The sequence below is a fragment of the Scyliorhinus torazame genome, chromosome 14 (genome assembly GCF_047496885.1).
Source record: "Scyliorhinus torazame isolate Kashiwa2021f chromosome 14, sScyTor2.1, whole genome shotgun sequence".
In the NCBI taxonomy this organism is placed as follows: domain Eukaryota; kingdom Metazoa; phylum Chordata; class Chondrichthyes; order Carcharhiniformes; family Scyliorhinidae; genus Scyliorhinus; species Scyliorhinus torazame.
In genome coordinates, this window is record NC_092720.1 from 126,592,290 (window position 1) to 126,607,940 (window position 15,651).

The 15,651-nt window shown below is 46.6% G+C and overlaps 1 protein-coding gene across 1 annotated transcript in view; it reads left to right on the forward strand.

Moving 5' to 3' along the window:
- The window catches only part of hdlbpa (high density lipoprotein binding protein a), a 118,155-nt gene that overhangs the window by 90,594 nt on the left and 11,910 nt on the right, over positions 1-15,651 (forward strand). Inside the window, exons 21-22 of the mRNA XM_072474848.1 lie at positions 5,486-5,625; positions 6,381-6,485. Coding sequence (XP_072330949.1) covers positions 5,486-5,625; positions 6,381-6,485 — 245 coding nt within the window. The remainder of the gene's footprint in view (positions 1-5,485; positions 5,626-6,380; positions 6,486-15,651) is intronic.

Genomic DNA, 15,651 nt, shown 5'->3' on the forward strand with positions numbered 1-15,651 from the left:
GGGGTGAGCACAGTACAAAGTCTTACAACACCAGGTTAAAGTCCAACAGGTTTGTTTCGATGTCACTAGCTTTCGGAGCGCTGCTCCTTCCTCAGGTGAATGAAGAGGTATGTTCCAGAAACACATATTTAGACAAATTCAAAGATGCCAAACAATGCTTGGAATGCGACCATTAGCAGGTGATTAAATCTTTACAGATCCAGAGATGGGGTAACCCCAGGTTAAAGAGGTGTGAATTACATCAAGCCAGGACAGTTGGTAGGATTTCGCAGGCCAGATGGTGGGGGATGAATGTAATGTGACATGAATCCCAGGTCCCGGTTGAGGCCGCATTCATGTGTGCGGAACTTGGCTATAAGTTTCTGCTCGGCGATTCTGCGTTGTTGCGCGTCCTGAAGGCCGCCTTGGAGAACGCTTACCCGGAGATCAGAGGCTGAATGCCCTTGACTGCTGAAGTGTTCTCCGACTGGAAGGGAACATTCCTGCCTGGTGATTGTTGCGCGATGTCCGTTCATTCGTTGTCGCAGCGTCTGCATGGTCTCGCCAATGTACCACGCTTCGGGACATCCTTTCCTGCAGCGTATGAGGTAGACAACGTTGGCCGAGTCGCATGAGTACGTACCGCGTACCTGGTGGGTGGTGTTCTCACGTGTAATAGTGGTATCCATGTCAATGATCTGGCACGTCTTGCAGAGATTGCCATGGCAGGGTTGTGTGGTGTCGTGGTCACTGTTCTGAAGACTGGGTAGTTTGCTGCAAACAATGGTTCGTTTGAGGTTGCGCGGTTGTTTGAAGGCAAGTAGTGGGGGTGTGGGGATGACCTTGGCAAGATGTGCATCGTCATCAATGACGTGTTGAAGGCTGTGAAGAAGATGACATAGTTTCTCCGCTCCGGGGAAGTACTGGACGACAAAGGGTATTCTGTCGGTTGTGTCCCATGTTTGTCTTCTGAGGAGGTCGGTGCGGTTTTTCGCTGTGGCGCGTTGGAACTGTCGATCGATGAGTCGAGTGCCATATCCCGTTCGTACGAGGGCATCTTTCAACGTCTGTAGATGTCTGTTACGCTCCTCCTCGTCTGAGCAGATCCTGTGTATACGGAGCGCTTGTCCTACTACTTGTCCTCCTACTACATTGTCTCAGTTGACTGATGTCTCAGTTCTAAAACTCTGTTCCTCTAACTCCGATCCGCTTAGAACATAGAACATTACAGCGCAGTACAGACCCTTCGGCCCTCGATGTTGCACCGACCTGTGAAACCACTCTAAAGCCAATCTACACTATTCCCTTATCATCCATATGCCTATCCAATGAACATTTAAATGCCCTTACTGTTGGCGAGTCCACTACTGTTGCAGGCAGGGTATTCCACGCCCTTACTACTCTTCCGAGTAAAGAACCTACCTCTGACATCTGTCCTATATCTATCTCCCCTCAATTTAAAGCTATGTCCCCTCATGCTAGACATCACCATCCGAGGAAAAAGGCTCTCACTGTCCACCCTATCCGATCCTCTGATCATCTTGTATGCCTCAATTAAGTCACCTGTTAACCTTCTTCTCGCTAACGAAAACAGCCTCAAGTCCCTCAGCCTTTCCTCATACGATCTTCCCTCCATACCAGGCAACATTCTGGTAAATCTCCTCTGCACCCTTTCCAATGCTTCCACATCCTTCCTATAATGCGGCGACCAGAATTGCACGCACTACTCCAAATGCGGCCGCACCAGAGTTTTGTACTCATGGCTCCGAAACTCAATCCCTCTACCAATAAAAGCTAACACACCATACGCCTCCTTAACAACCCTCTCAACCTGGGTGGCAACTTTCAGGGATCTATGTACATGGACACCGAGATCTCTCTGCTCATCCACACTGCCAAGAATCTTACCGTCCAACAGGTTTGTTTCGATGTCACTAGCTTTCGGAGTGCTGCTCCTTCCTCAGGTGAATGAAGAGGTATGTTCCAGAAACACATATATAGACAAATTCAAAGATGCCAAACAATGCATCCTCTGCTGTTTGTGATTTTCATTAATAACTTGGATGAGGGAGTTGAAGGGTGGGTCAGTAAATTTGCAGACGATACGAAGATTGGTGGAGTTGTGGATAGTAAGGAGGGCTGTTGTCGGCTGCAAAGAGACATAGATAGGATGCAGAGCTGGGCTGAGAAGTGGCAGATGGAGTTTAACCCTGAAAAGTGTGAGGTTGTCCATTTTGGAAGGACAAATATGAATGCGGAATACAGGGTTAACGGTAGAGTTCTTGGCAATGTGGAGGAGCAGAGAGATCTTGGGGTCTATGTTCATACATCTTTGAAAGTTGCCACTCAAGTGGATAGAGCTGTGAAGAAGGCCTATGGTGTGCTCGCGTTCATTAACAGAGGGATTGAATTTAAGAGCCGTGAGGTGATGATGCAGCTGTACAAATCTTTGGTAAGGCCACATTTGGAGTATTGTGTACAGTTTTGGTCGCCTCATTTTAGGAAGGATGTGGAAGCTTTGGAAAAGGTGCAAAGAAGATTTACCAGGATGTTGCCTGGAATGGAGAGTAGGTCTTACGAGGAAAGGTTGAGGGTGCTAGGCCTTTTCTCATTAGAACGGAGAAGGATGAGGGGCGACTTGATAGAGGTTTATAAGATGATCAGGGGAATAGATAGAGTAGACAGTCAGAGACTTTTTCCCCGGGTGGAACAAACCATTACAAGGGGACATAAATTTAAGGTGAAAGGTGGAAGACATAGGAGGGATATCAGAGGTAGGTTCTTTACCCAGAGAGTAGTGGGGGCATGGAATGCACTGCCTGTGGAAGTAGTTGAGTCGGAAACATTAGGGACCTTCAAGCAGCTATTGGATAGGTACATGGATTACGGTAAAATGATATAGTGTAGATTTATTTGTTCTCGAGGGCAGCACGGTAGCATTGTGGATAGCACAATTGCTTCACAGCTCCAGGGTCCCAGGTTCGATTCCGGCTTGGGTCACTGTCTGTGCGGAGTCTGCACGTCCTCCCCGTGTGTGCGTGGGTTTCCTCCGGGTGCTCCGGTTTCCTCCCACAGTCCAAAGATGTGCGGGTTAGGTGAATTGGCCAATGATAAATTGCCCTTAATGTCCAAATTGCCCTTGGTGTTGGGTGGAGGTGTTGAGTTTGGGTAGGGTGCTCTTTCCAAGAGCCGGTGCAGACTCAAAGGGCCGAATGGCCTCCTTCTGCACTGTAAATTCAATGATAATCTATGATTAATCGAGGACAAAGGTTCGGCATAACATCGTGGGCCGAAGGGCCTGTTCTGTGCTGTATTTTCTATGTTCTATGTTCTAATGCTTGGAATGCGACCATTAGCAGGTGATTAAATCTGAGAACACCACCCACCAGGTACGCGGTACGTACTCGTGCGACTCGGCCAACGTTGTCTACCTCATACGCTGCAGGAAAGGATGTCCCGAAGCATGGTACATTGGCGAGACCATGCAGACGCTGATACAACGAATGAACGAACATCGCGCAACAATCACCAGACAGGAATGTTCCCTTCCAGTCGGAGAACACTTCAGCAGTCAAGGGCATTCAGCCTCTGATCTCCGGGTAAGCGTTCTCCAAGGCGGCCTTCAGGACGCGCAACAACGCAGAATCGCCGAGCAGAAACTTATAGCCAAGTTCCGCACACATGAATGCGGCCTCAACCGGGACCTGGGATTCATCGTCACATTACATTCATCCCCCACCATCTGGCCTGCGAAATCCTACCAACTGTCCTGGCTTGATGTAATTCACATCTCTTTAACCTGGGGTTACCCCATCTCTGGATCTGTAAAGATTTAATCACCTGCTAATGGTCACATTCCAAGCATTGTTTGGCATCTTTGAATTTGTCTATATATGTGTTTCTGGAACGTACCTCTTCATTCACCTGAGGAAGGAGCAGCGCTCCGAAAGCTAGTGACATCGAAACAAACCTGTTGGACTTTAACCTGGTGTTGTAAGACTTTGTACTGTGCTCACCCCAGTCCAACGCCGGCATCTCCACATCAAGAATCTTACCATTAGCCCAGTACTCTGTCTTCCTGTTATTCCTTCCAAAATGAATCACCTCACACTTTTCTGCATTAAACTCCATTTGCCACCTCTCAGCCCAACATTGCAGCTTATCTATGTCCCTCTGTAACATCCTTCCGCACTGTCCACAACTACACCGGCTTTAGTGTCATCTGCAAATTTACTCACCCATCCTTCTACGCCCTCCTCCAGGTCATTTATAAAAATGACAAACAGCAGTGGCCCCAAAACAGACCCTTGTGGTACACCACTAGTAACTGGACTCCAGTCTGAACATTTCCCATCAACCACCACCCTTTGTCTTCTTTCAGCTAGCCAATTTCTGATCCAAACTTCTAAATCACCCTGAATCCCATGCCTCCATATTTTCTGCAGTAGCCTACCGTGGGGAACCTTATCAAACGCTTTACTGAAATCCATATACACCCCATCAACTGCTTTATCCTCATCCACCTGTTTGGTCACCTTCTCAAAGAACTCAATAAGGTTTGTGAGGCATGACCTACCCTTCACAAAACCGTGTTGACTATCTCTAATCAAATTATTCCTTTCCAGATGATTATACATCCTATTTCTTATGAACCTTTCCAAGATTTTGCCCACAACAGAAGTACGGCTCACTGGTTTATAGTTATCGGGGTTGTCTCTACTTCTCTTCTTGAACAAGGGGACAACATTTGCTATCCTCCAGTCTTCTGGCACTATTGCTGTAGACAAAGATGACTTATTATCAAAGCCAAAGGCTCAGCAATCTCCTCCCTAGCTTCCCAGAGAATCCTAGGATAAAGCCCATCCGGCCCAGGGAACTTATCTATTTTCACAATTTCCAGAATTGCTAACACCTCCTCCTTATGAACCTCAAGCCCTTCTAGTCTAGTCGCCTGAATCTCAGTATTCTCCTCGACAACACTATCTTTTTCCTGTGTGAATACTGACGAAAAGTATTCATTTAGCACCTCTCCATCTCCTTATGACCATGCCCCCCCTCCCCATCTCTAACTTAGCCATCCGAGGACTTTGCTCCTTCAGCCCTGACCTCTTGTGCTTTCCCGACATATTCCATCAAGGACAGATATGCCTTCAACTGCTAGGCCCTAAGCTAAGAATTTTATTTCATAAACACATCTCGCTTCACTCTCTCTTCCTTTGGCTCCTTGTAGATGTTTATCCGATTACACACCTTCGGATGTTAAAATTGCTGTTTACTTTGAAAATAAATCTCTTGGGGTGGTGGGGGGAAAATTAAAAGGGGCAGACTTGTTGTCAGTATTTGTTGATTCCCACTAGTATTGTGAAGATTTTTGACTGCTTTCCCACACCCTTTTGCTTTTCTGACCTGGAGTAAGATACAGTTAACAGTATATATTAGTGGCATCGGTAAAGTCCACCCAGAATAAGTCATAGATGGAATAAAACACTGTTTCTGTTTTTCACAGCTCCTGAGCAGCATGTCCATGAGAATGGAGAGACCAACGGAGAAGTTAAAGAGGTTGACCTCACTGTACCCCGGAAAAATGACATCATTATCATTTCTGGGCGGAAAGAGCGATGTGAGTCAGCCAGAGATGCTTTGCTGGTACGTTGTAAGTTGTGCTGCTTCAATATGGGAGGGAGGTTTCTAAAATGTAATAGTCAAACAAATGTTTTTATTCGTTCATGGGATATGGATGTCACTGGCTAGGCTGACATTTATTGCCATCCTTAATTTCCCTTGAGAATGTGACGGTGAGCTGCTGCCTTGAACTGCCACAGTCCCTGTGGTGTAGGTACATCCACGGTGTTGTTAAGGAGGGGGTTCCAGGATTTTGACCCAGCGACAGTGAAGGAACAATATATTTCCAAGTCTGGATACTGAGTGACTTGGAGAGGAGCATTCCAAATGGTGGGGTTCCCAGGTATCTGCTGCTCTTGTCTTTCCAGATGGTTGCATTTGTGGGTTTGGAAGGTGCTGCCCAAGGAGCCTTGGTGAATTCCCACAGATGGTACACACTGCTGCCACTGTGCATCAGTGGTGGAAGCAGCAAAGGTGGCAGATGCTGCTTTGTCCTCGATGGTATTGAGCTTCTTTATAAGCTGCACATATCCATGCAAATGGACAGGATTTCATCACATTCCTGACTTGTGCCTTGTAGATGGTGGGCAGGCTTTGGCGAGTCAGGAGGTGAAATGCTCTTCAGAGTTCCTAGTCTTGACATGCTCTTGTAGCCACAGTATCCAGTTCCTTTAAGATTGATCCATTTATTTAACAGTATACAGCTATAGGAGTTTCAATATTCTTCCTCTGTCGGCACCAACACAAAGGTCCTTTCTCATTTTGGTGCTTTCTTATAGGCACTGGTTCCCGTTACAACCCAAGTCGAGGTGCCCTTTGACCTGCATCGTTACATCATTGGTCAGAAAGGAACTGGTATACGCAAGATGATGGAGGAGTATGAGGTAAAACCTGTTGTACTTATCTGTAACTAGCAGACTGAAGGCAAGCCAGGAGAGTCAATATTATTGAGCTGTTTATTGTGAGGTCACAGTTAAACCTGCAGAAAGAAGCTGTTTGACCCCCCAACTAGCTGCACCCATTCTGAGGGAACCAGCCAACTAGACCCATTGGTCTATTCAATGCCCATGCCCCTCTGAACAGGGCATTTCAAACCTTCTGTTTTATATTTTTATAAGATAATATATTTGTATAATATCTTCAGCTGACCTCCCTTCAATTTTCTGGTTATGAAGTTTTATCCTCTGGGTGGTGCAGTGGTTAGTACTTCTGCCTCACTACGCCGAGGTCCCGGGATTGATCCTGGGTCACTGTCCGTGTGGAGTTTGCACGTTCTCCTGTGTCTGTGTGGGTCTCACCCCCACAACCCAAAGATGTGTAGGGTAGGTGGATTGGCCATGCTAAATTGCCCCTTCATTGGGGGAAAAAAATAATTGGGTACTCTTAAAATGTTTTACTTTTTATCCTGTTTGAAAATTCTTCAGCCACTGGAAATGGCTCTCACACCTTCCGCTAATTTTGCTAACTCCTTTTGGGTCTTCTGGCCCATTGTTCCAACATAATAACAATGAGCCTCTGTTTCTCTAGTCACTTCTCATAACTCAAACTCATCCCTGAACACTACTGAAAAGGTCACTGAATAGTAGTGTGGAACTGGAATCTTCAATTATTTTTTCTTCCTTCCCTAAACTTAGGCCACTGAAACAATATGATGCCTCTTTACTGCCAATGGTTACTGTTCCTTTTTTAAAAAAATGTATTTACTTTTTAGATGTTCTGAAATCTTGATCAAAGTAGATCCACATTTCCATCAAGATAAGTGATGGATTTTATAATGCTCACCCTCGTGTTTGCTTAGAAATTGACTTGGTCAATTTACTCCCTCCCAGATTCTGGATGACCCAAATAGGCATTACATTGTTGTCTGAGTTTCACTGGAAAACATTCCGATATTTTGGTGAATATTTATGCTCCCAATTTGGATGACCTGAGCTTCATAAACTCCCTGGTGGATGTCGTTCCTGACTTGGACTCGCATCGGATGATCCGAGGGGGAGACTTAAACAGTGTCTTGGACCTTAAATTGGCCCGCTCCCGTGTCAAAATCCCAGCCTCAAACTGGGATGTCCATGGCATTGACCTCTTGGAAAGTATAGGAGGGGTCAACCCATGGTGTTTACTGCATCCAAACAGTAAAGGATTTTCCTCTTCCACCCCCCCCCCCCCACATGTTCACCACGCCTACTCCCAAAATGATTTTTTTTGTTGTTGACAAATCCTTTCTCCCCTCGGCAATTGTCATTTCTGATCATACCCCTCATTTTGTTGAATTTTGCTTTGCTCTTGGCCCCCCCCCCTGAGAACCCGCCCTGGATTGTGAAAAAGGAGAGAGTGGAATGACATAGGCTGGTGCACTCTTGAAGGTTGACCGCCAATATTCATTTGCCCTGACACCGGAACTACTGATGCATAGGGAAAAAACGTAATAATTGCAACTCCAATTCAAATTGACCTCCACAAATAAATCTGTGCATCAGTTACAATGTTCTAGGGACACCTTGTATGAACATGGGGAAAAGGCAGGTTGTTTCCTTGTGCAACAACTAAAGAAGCAGGCTGTGTCTTGTGAAATCCATCTGATTCGGAGCAAAGAAGGTAACCTAGTGTCAGTCCTCTCCAGGTTAATGCGGCTTTCAGTTTGTTTTACCAAGAACTAGAACCTCATCCAGACACATTAGAAATGCTGAGATTTCTACATGGTTTACAGATCCTGGCCAACGAGGAAGACAGGAAACGGGAACTGGAATCCCCCTTAAGCTCAGAAGAAATACAGAAATGTAATGTATCCGTTAGCTGCAATCTGGCAATGCCCTTGGTCACAACAGCTACCAATCGAATTTTATAAGAGGTTCTCAGAGCAACTAATGTCCTTATTATTAGACATTTTCAATGATTATAGATTATAGATGTTTACAGCATGGAAGCAGGCCCTTCAGTCCAGTTTGTCCATGCCGCCCAGTTTCTATCACCTAAGCTAGCCCCACTTGCCCACATTTTGCTCATATCCTTCGATACCCACCCTGCCCATGTAACTGTCTAACTGCTTTTTAAAGGACAAAATTTGTACCCGCCACTGTCCACATGCTCACCACCCTCTTGTGAAGAAGCTTCCCCTCTGGTCTCTTTTTTTTTGTATCTCTCTCATCTCACCTTAAACCTGTGCCCTCTAGTTCTCGACTCCTCTACCTTTGGGAAAAGTTGTCAACTATCTTACCTTATCAATGCTCCTCATTATTGTACAGACCTCTGTAAGAACACCCCTAAGCCTCCTACGTTCCAGGGAAAACGGTCCCAGCCTCTCCTTGTATAACTCAGACCATCAAGTCCTGGTAGCATTCTCGTAAATCTCTTCTGCACTCTTTCCAGTTTAATGATATCCTTCCTCTAATAAGATGACCAGAACTGAACACAGTATTCCATGTGTAGCCTGACAAATGTCTTGGACAACTTCAACAAGACGTCCCAACTCCTGTATTCAATATCCTGACCAATAAAACCTAGCATGTTGAATGACTTCTTCACAACCCTGTCCACCTGCGACTCCACCTTCAAGGATCTATGAACCTGTAGTCCTCGATCTCTTTGTCCTGTAACTCTCCCCAACTCCCTACCATTAACTGAGCAGATCCTGCCCTGATTTGATCTACCAAAATGCATCACTACATTTATCCAAATTAAACTCCATCAGCCCATTGGTCCAATCAGTCAAGACCCTGTTGCAATCTTGTACAATCTTCTTCACTATCCACTATGCCACCAATCTTGGTGTCATCTGAAAACTTACTAACCATGCCTCCTACATCCTCATCCTATGTTGGCTACCTCACCCTGGATTCTGTGAGATTTAACCTTTTGCAACAATCGACCATGCGGTACCTTGACAAAGGCCTTGCTAAAGACTATGTCGACAGCGTTGACCGCACTGCCCTCATCTACCTTCTTGGTTACCCCTTCAAAAAGCTCAATCAAATTGGTGAGACATGACTTTCCCCTTGCGAAGCCATGCTGTTTTTCCCTAATTAGCCCTTGCCTGTCTAAATGCTTGTAGATCCTGTCCCTCCTAATACCTTAAGACCATAAGACGTAGGGACGGAAGTAAGGCCATTCGGCCCATCGAGTCCACTCCACCATTCAATCATGGCTGATTTCAACTCCATTTACCCGCTCTCTCTCCATAGCCCTTAATTCCTCGAGAAATCAAGAATTTATCAACTTCTGTCTTAAAGACACTCAACGTCCCGGCCTCCACCGCCCTCTGTGGCAATGAATTCCACAGACCCACCACTCTCTGGCTGAAGAAATTTCTCCTCATCTCTGTTCTAAAGTGACTCCCTTTTATTCTAAGGCTGTGCCCCCGGGTCCTAGTCTCCCCTGCTAATGGAAACAACTTCCCTACATCCACCCTATCTAAGCCATTCATTATCTTGTAAGTTTCTATTAGATCTCCCCTCAACCTCCTGAACTCCAATGAATATAATCCCAGGATCCTCAGACGTTCATCGTATGTTAGGCCTACCAGTCCTGGGATCATCCGTGTGAATCTCCGCTGGACCCGCTCCAGTGCCAGTATGTCCTTCCTGAGGTGTGGGGCCCAAAATTGCTCACAGTATTCTAATTGGGCTTAACTAATGCTTTATAAAGCTTCAGAAGTACATCCCTGCTTTTATATTCCAAGCCTCTTGAGATAAATGACAACATTGCATTTGCTTTCTTAATTACGGACTCAACCTGCAAGTTTACCTTTAGAGAATCCTGGACTAGGACTCCCAAGTCCCTTTGCACTTCAGCATTATGAATTTTGTCACCGTTTAGAAAATAGTCCACGCCTCTATTCTTTTTTCCAAAGTGCAAGACCTCGCACTTGCCCACGTTGAGTTTCATCAGCCATTTCTTGGACCTCTCTCCTAAACTGTCTAAATCTTTCTGCAGCCTCCCCACCTCCTCCATACTATCTGCCCCTCCACCTATCTTTGTATCATCGGCAAACCTAGCCAGAATGCCCCCAGTCCCGTCATCTAGATCGTTAATATATAAAGAGAACAGCTGTGGCCCCAACACTGAACCCTGCAAGACACCACTCGTCACCAGTTGCCATTCCGAAAAAGAACCTTTTATCCCAACTCTCTGCTAATAACTTGCCCACTACAAAAGTAAGCCTCGCCAGTCTGTAATTCCCAGGCTTATCCCTACAGCCCTTCTTAAACAAGGGCACAACATTTGCTGCACTCCAATCTTCAGGCACCTCCTGTGGCTGTCGGCGATTCAAATATCTCTGCTAGAGGGCTGCCAATTTCATCCCTAGCCTCCCACAATGTCCCCGGGAAAATTTCATCAGGTCCCGGGGATTTATCTATCTTGATGCGCTTTAATACCTCCAGCACCTCATTCTCTGTAATATATACACACCTCAAGCCATCACTTTTTATTTCCCTAACATTCGTGCCTTTCTCAACAGTAAATGCTGACGAGAAATGTAATTTAGGACCTCGCCCATCCCTTGTGGATCCGCACATTTATGACCATATTTATCCTTAAGAGACCCTACCCTCTCTCTAGTCACTCTTTAGCCCATAATGTATCTGTAAAAGCTCTTCGGATATTCCTTTGTCTTGGTAGATGAGGCAATCTCATGTCCCCTTTTTGCCCTCCTGATTTCTCTCTATTTTTTAAATTTAGAATACCCAATTAATTTTTCCCAATTAAGGGGCAATTTAGCGTGGCCAATCCACCTACCCTGCACATCTTTTGCGTTGTGGGGGCAAAACCCACGCAAACACGGGGAGAATGTGCAAACTTCACACGGACAGTGACCCTGAGCTGGGATTGAATCTGGGATCTTGGCGCCGTGAGGCAGCAGTGCTAACCACTGCGCCACCCTGCTGCCCCTGATTTCTCTCTTAACTGTACTCCGACAGGCCGTATACTCTTCTAGGGATCCACTTGATCCCAGCTGCCTATGCAAGTCATATGCCACCTTCCTTTTGACCATGGCCTTAATATCCCGAGTCATCCAGTGTTCCCTACTTCTATCAGCCTTACCCTTCGCCCTAAGAGGAATGTGCTCACCCTGAACCCTAAGACTCCCACTTACCAGCTGTCTCCTTGCCTGTAAACAGGCTCCCCCAATCAACTTTTGAAAGTTCCCGACTAATACCATCGAAATTGGCCTTGCCCCAATTTAGAATTTTAACTTTTGGGCCACAACTATCGTTCTCCATAACTATCTTAAAACTAATGTAATTTTGGTCACTGGTACCAAAATGATCCCTCGCTAACACTTCCGTCACCTACCCATCCTATTCCCCAAGAGGAGGTCAAGTTTTGCTCCCTCTCTAATCAGGCCATCCATATATTGAATGAGAATTCTTCCTGAATACACTCAACATTTCTCTCCATCCAAACCCCTAGTGCTATGGCTGTCCCAGTTAATGTTGGAAAGGTTATCTGTAATCTCCTTACATATTTGCTTACTGATTTCCTGCTGACAATTTGGGGGGCCTATAGTACAGTCCTATCAAAGTGATCTCACCCTTCTTATTTTTCAGTTCTACCCGTATAGACTCAGTGGGCGAACCCTTGGATATATCCTCTCTCTCTACTGTTGTGACGTCCCTAATCAAAAATGCAACTCCCCCCTCCCCCTCCTATCTCCTGGTCTATCTTTCCTACAGCATCTGTACCCCGGAATATTGAGCTGCCAGTCCTGCCCCTCCTTTAACCATGTTTCAGTAATAGATATAATATTCTAGTCCCATGTACCTATCCATGCCCTGAGTTCATCTGCCTTGCCCGTTAGGCCACTTGCATTGAAATAAATGCAGTTCAGTCTTTTTCTCTGCCTTCCACTTTTCTGCTTACTAGCTTTGTTTCTATCCCCTCTTTACTACCCTCTGACTTCCTGCACTGATTCCCAATTCAGTGTCTAGGGAATCAGTACCCCTGACCTTTGCCCTAGCCACAGTCTTGATGCTCCTTAAAGAGGGAAAGGACCCAGTAGAGTGGGGTCATATCGACCCATTTCACTCCTTAGCACTGATGTTAAACTAGTATAATATCGCAAAATCAGACTGGCTTTGTCGAAGATAGATTATCGGCCAATGTCGGGCATCTCTTGATCATTGTCCTTTCCACTTCATCTTGGGAACCTGAAGGTATAGCATCTTTGGGTGCAGAAAAAGCATTTGATAGGGTGGAGTGGAACGACCTCTTTGACGTCTTAGGTAGATTCAGATTTGTCCCTAAATTCTCCTCCTGGGTTCATCTGATGTCCAATGCCCTGAAAGCCAACATTCGCACAAATGTGACCTCCTCTGAATATTTTATGCTAGGTAGTGGCACTAGACAGAGCTGTCCCCTTTCTCTATTACTCTTTGAGATGGCCATTGAACCTCTGGCAAGTAGCATTGAGGTCATCTGAGGGGTGGAGGCGAATGCCCCAGGTGGGAGAGGAATTCTGGGTCTTACTACACACAGATGACCTTTTTATATTATGGATCCGAACTCCTCAATCGAAAACATCCTGAAGATACTCCAGAGATTTGATACATTTTCAGGTGCAAGTAAAATGTGAGTGTTTTCCAGTGAACCCGTCGGCCAGAGGGACTCCGCTTGATTCATTGCCGTTTCGCCTCTTGCCCTAATTTCCGATATCTGGGGATCCATGCAGCCCATAACTTGGCCTTACTCCGCAGACCAAACTCTTCAAGCCTCATCAGTAAGATTAAAACGGACTAGAGGTGAAATAATCTCCCTCTGACTTTGGCAGGCAGGATTCAACCTGTCGAGATGAATGCGCTGCCAAGAGTTTTACTTTCATTTCAATGTATCCCCATTTTTTTTTTTTTTACCCAAAGCATTTTTTATTAACTAAACAAATTAATATCGGCATTTACCTGGGCAGGTAAGAATCCCAGGGTCTGCAGCACTCTGCTTCAGAGAGACAGAGGATCGCGAAGCTGAACCCCCTCAAGTTAATTCTTCCTTTCCCCCGGCCCCTCCTTCTCTGTTGGAAAAGGTCTTGGTCTTGGCACAGGGGAGAGGGTCCATATCAAATCTGTATCACATTCTATCTTCAGATCCTGCCCCTTTGGATAGAATATTCTAGAAATGGGTGGGGGAGCTTGGCTCTGTGCTTACTGAGGAGGCTTTGAGGGAAGCCCTATATATATATATATATATATATATATATATTTTGGATAGCCAGCGACTTTTCCCCAGGACAGAAATGGCTCTCATGAGGGGACATAATTTTAAGGTGATTGGAGGAAGGTATAGGGGAGATATCAGAGGTGAGGGTCTTTACACAGAGTGGTGAGTGCGTAGAATGCACTGCCAGTGGAGTCGGAGTCATTAGGGACATTTCAGCAACTCTTGGACAGGCACATGGACAGCAGTAAATAGAAGCGGTGTAGGTTATGTTGATCTTAGATTAGGATAAATGGCCGGCACAACATCGTGGGCCGAAGGGCCTGTACTGTGCTGTACTGTTCTATGTTCTTTTCAGGGTGAATTCCACTTCATCTTGTGCCAGACCAAGTTTGGTTCAGTTTAAAGTACTGAATAGAGCACATTGGACACAGGCAAGAATGAGTGGATTCTTTTGAGACGTGGAGAATCAACTGTAACCGCTGTTCGCTTACATCGGCTGATCACAGGCATGCATTTGGTCTTGTCCTAAGTCTGCTTATATCCATGATTTTGCAGATAACCCTGGACCCTTGCCCGTTAGTTGCAATATTTGGGGTTTCGGACTCCGTCATTCTAATTCTACTTTGGAGTGAGGGTGGATGTTCTTGCCTTTGCTTCCTTAATAGCCAGGAGCCGAACCATATTCAGCTGGAGATCTCCCTCGCCATCCAAGACAAACGCATGAGTGGAAGATCTGGGGCGTCATTCTCCGACCCCCCGCCGGGTCGGAGAATGGCTGTTGGCCGCCGTGAATCCCGCCTCCGCCCCCGCCGAAGTCTCCGGTACCGGAGATTGGGCGGGAATCGGGCCGCGCCGGTTGGCGGGAACCCCCGCTCAATTCTCCGGCCCGGATGGGCCGAAGTCCCGCCCAGAAATTGCCTGTCCCGCCGGCGTAAATTAAACCTGGTATTTACCGGCGGGACCAGGCAGCGTTGACGGGCTCCGGGGTCCTGGGGGGGGCGCGGGGCGATCTGACCCCGGGGGGTGCCCCCACGGTGGCCTGGCCCGCAATCGGGGCCCACCGATCCGCGGGCGGGCCTGTGCCGTGGGGGCACTCTTTCCCTTCCGCCTCCGCCACGGCCTCCACCATGGTGGAGGCGGAAGTGACTCTCCCCACTGCGCATGCGCGGGAAACTTTCAGCGACCGCTGACGCTCCCGCGCATGCGCCGGGAAACTCAGCGGCCGCTGACGCTCCCGCGCATGCGCTGCATTTCCACGCAAGCTGGCGGGGCAACAAACGCCATTTACGCCAGCTGGCTGGGCGGAAATCCCTCCGGCGTCGGCCTAGCCCCTCAATGTTGGGGGTCGGCCCCCAAAGATGCGGAGCGTTCCGCACCTTTGGGCCGGCGCGATGCCCGTCTGATTGGCGGCGTTTTTGGCGCCAGTCGGCGGACATCGCGCCGTTGGGGGAGAATTTCGCCCATGATCTCTGTCTTACATCTGGAAAATATCAAGTATATGGTCTTGCATCTGGAAAACATCGGGTATACTGTCCAAGGCTCGAAGGGGAGGTTCCACCAGAGATGGCGGCCATTCATTTCTTTCTTTAAAGACCTGGCCACGTTCGTGGGTTAGAGGGGGGTTAAATTAGTGGGAGTTAGTAATAGGGGTTCCATTGCACTCGTTAATTACTGTCTTACTCTTGATTCATTTTTTTCTTTATGTAATATATATTATGTATGTATATTACTGTTTATATTTGATAATTTAATAAAATGTTTCTTAAATTTTTTTTAATTGACTTGGCGCGGACTTAGTCTCAGGATCGCCCAACACGTGACACCCCTGTCAGGGTAATGAGCAGAGCCCTACCTGGCACCCATACCTCCTAAAGATTAAATATTCCATTAAAAATAATCAGA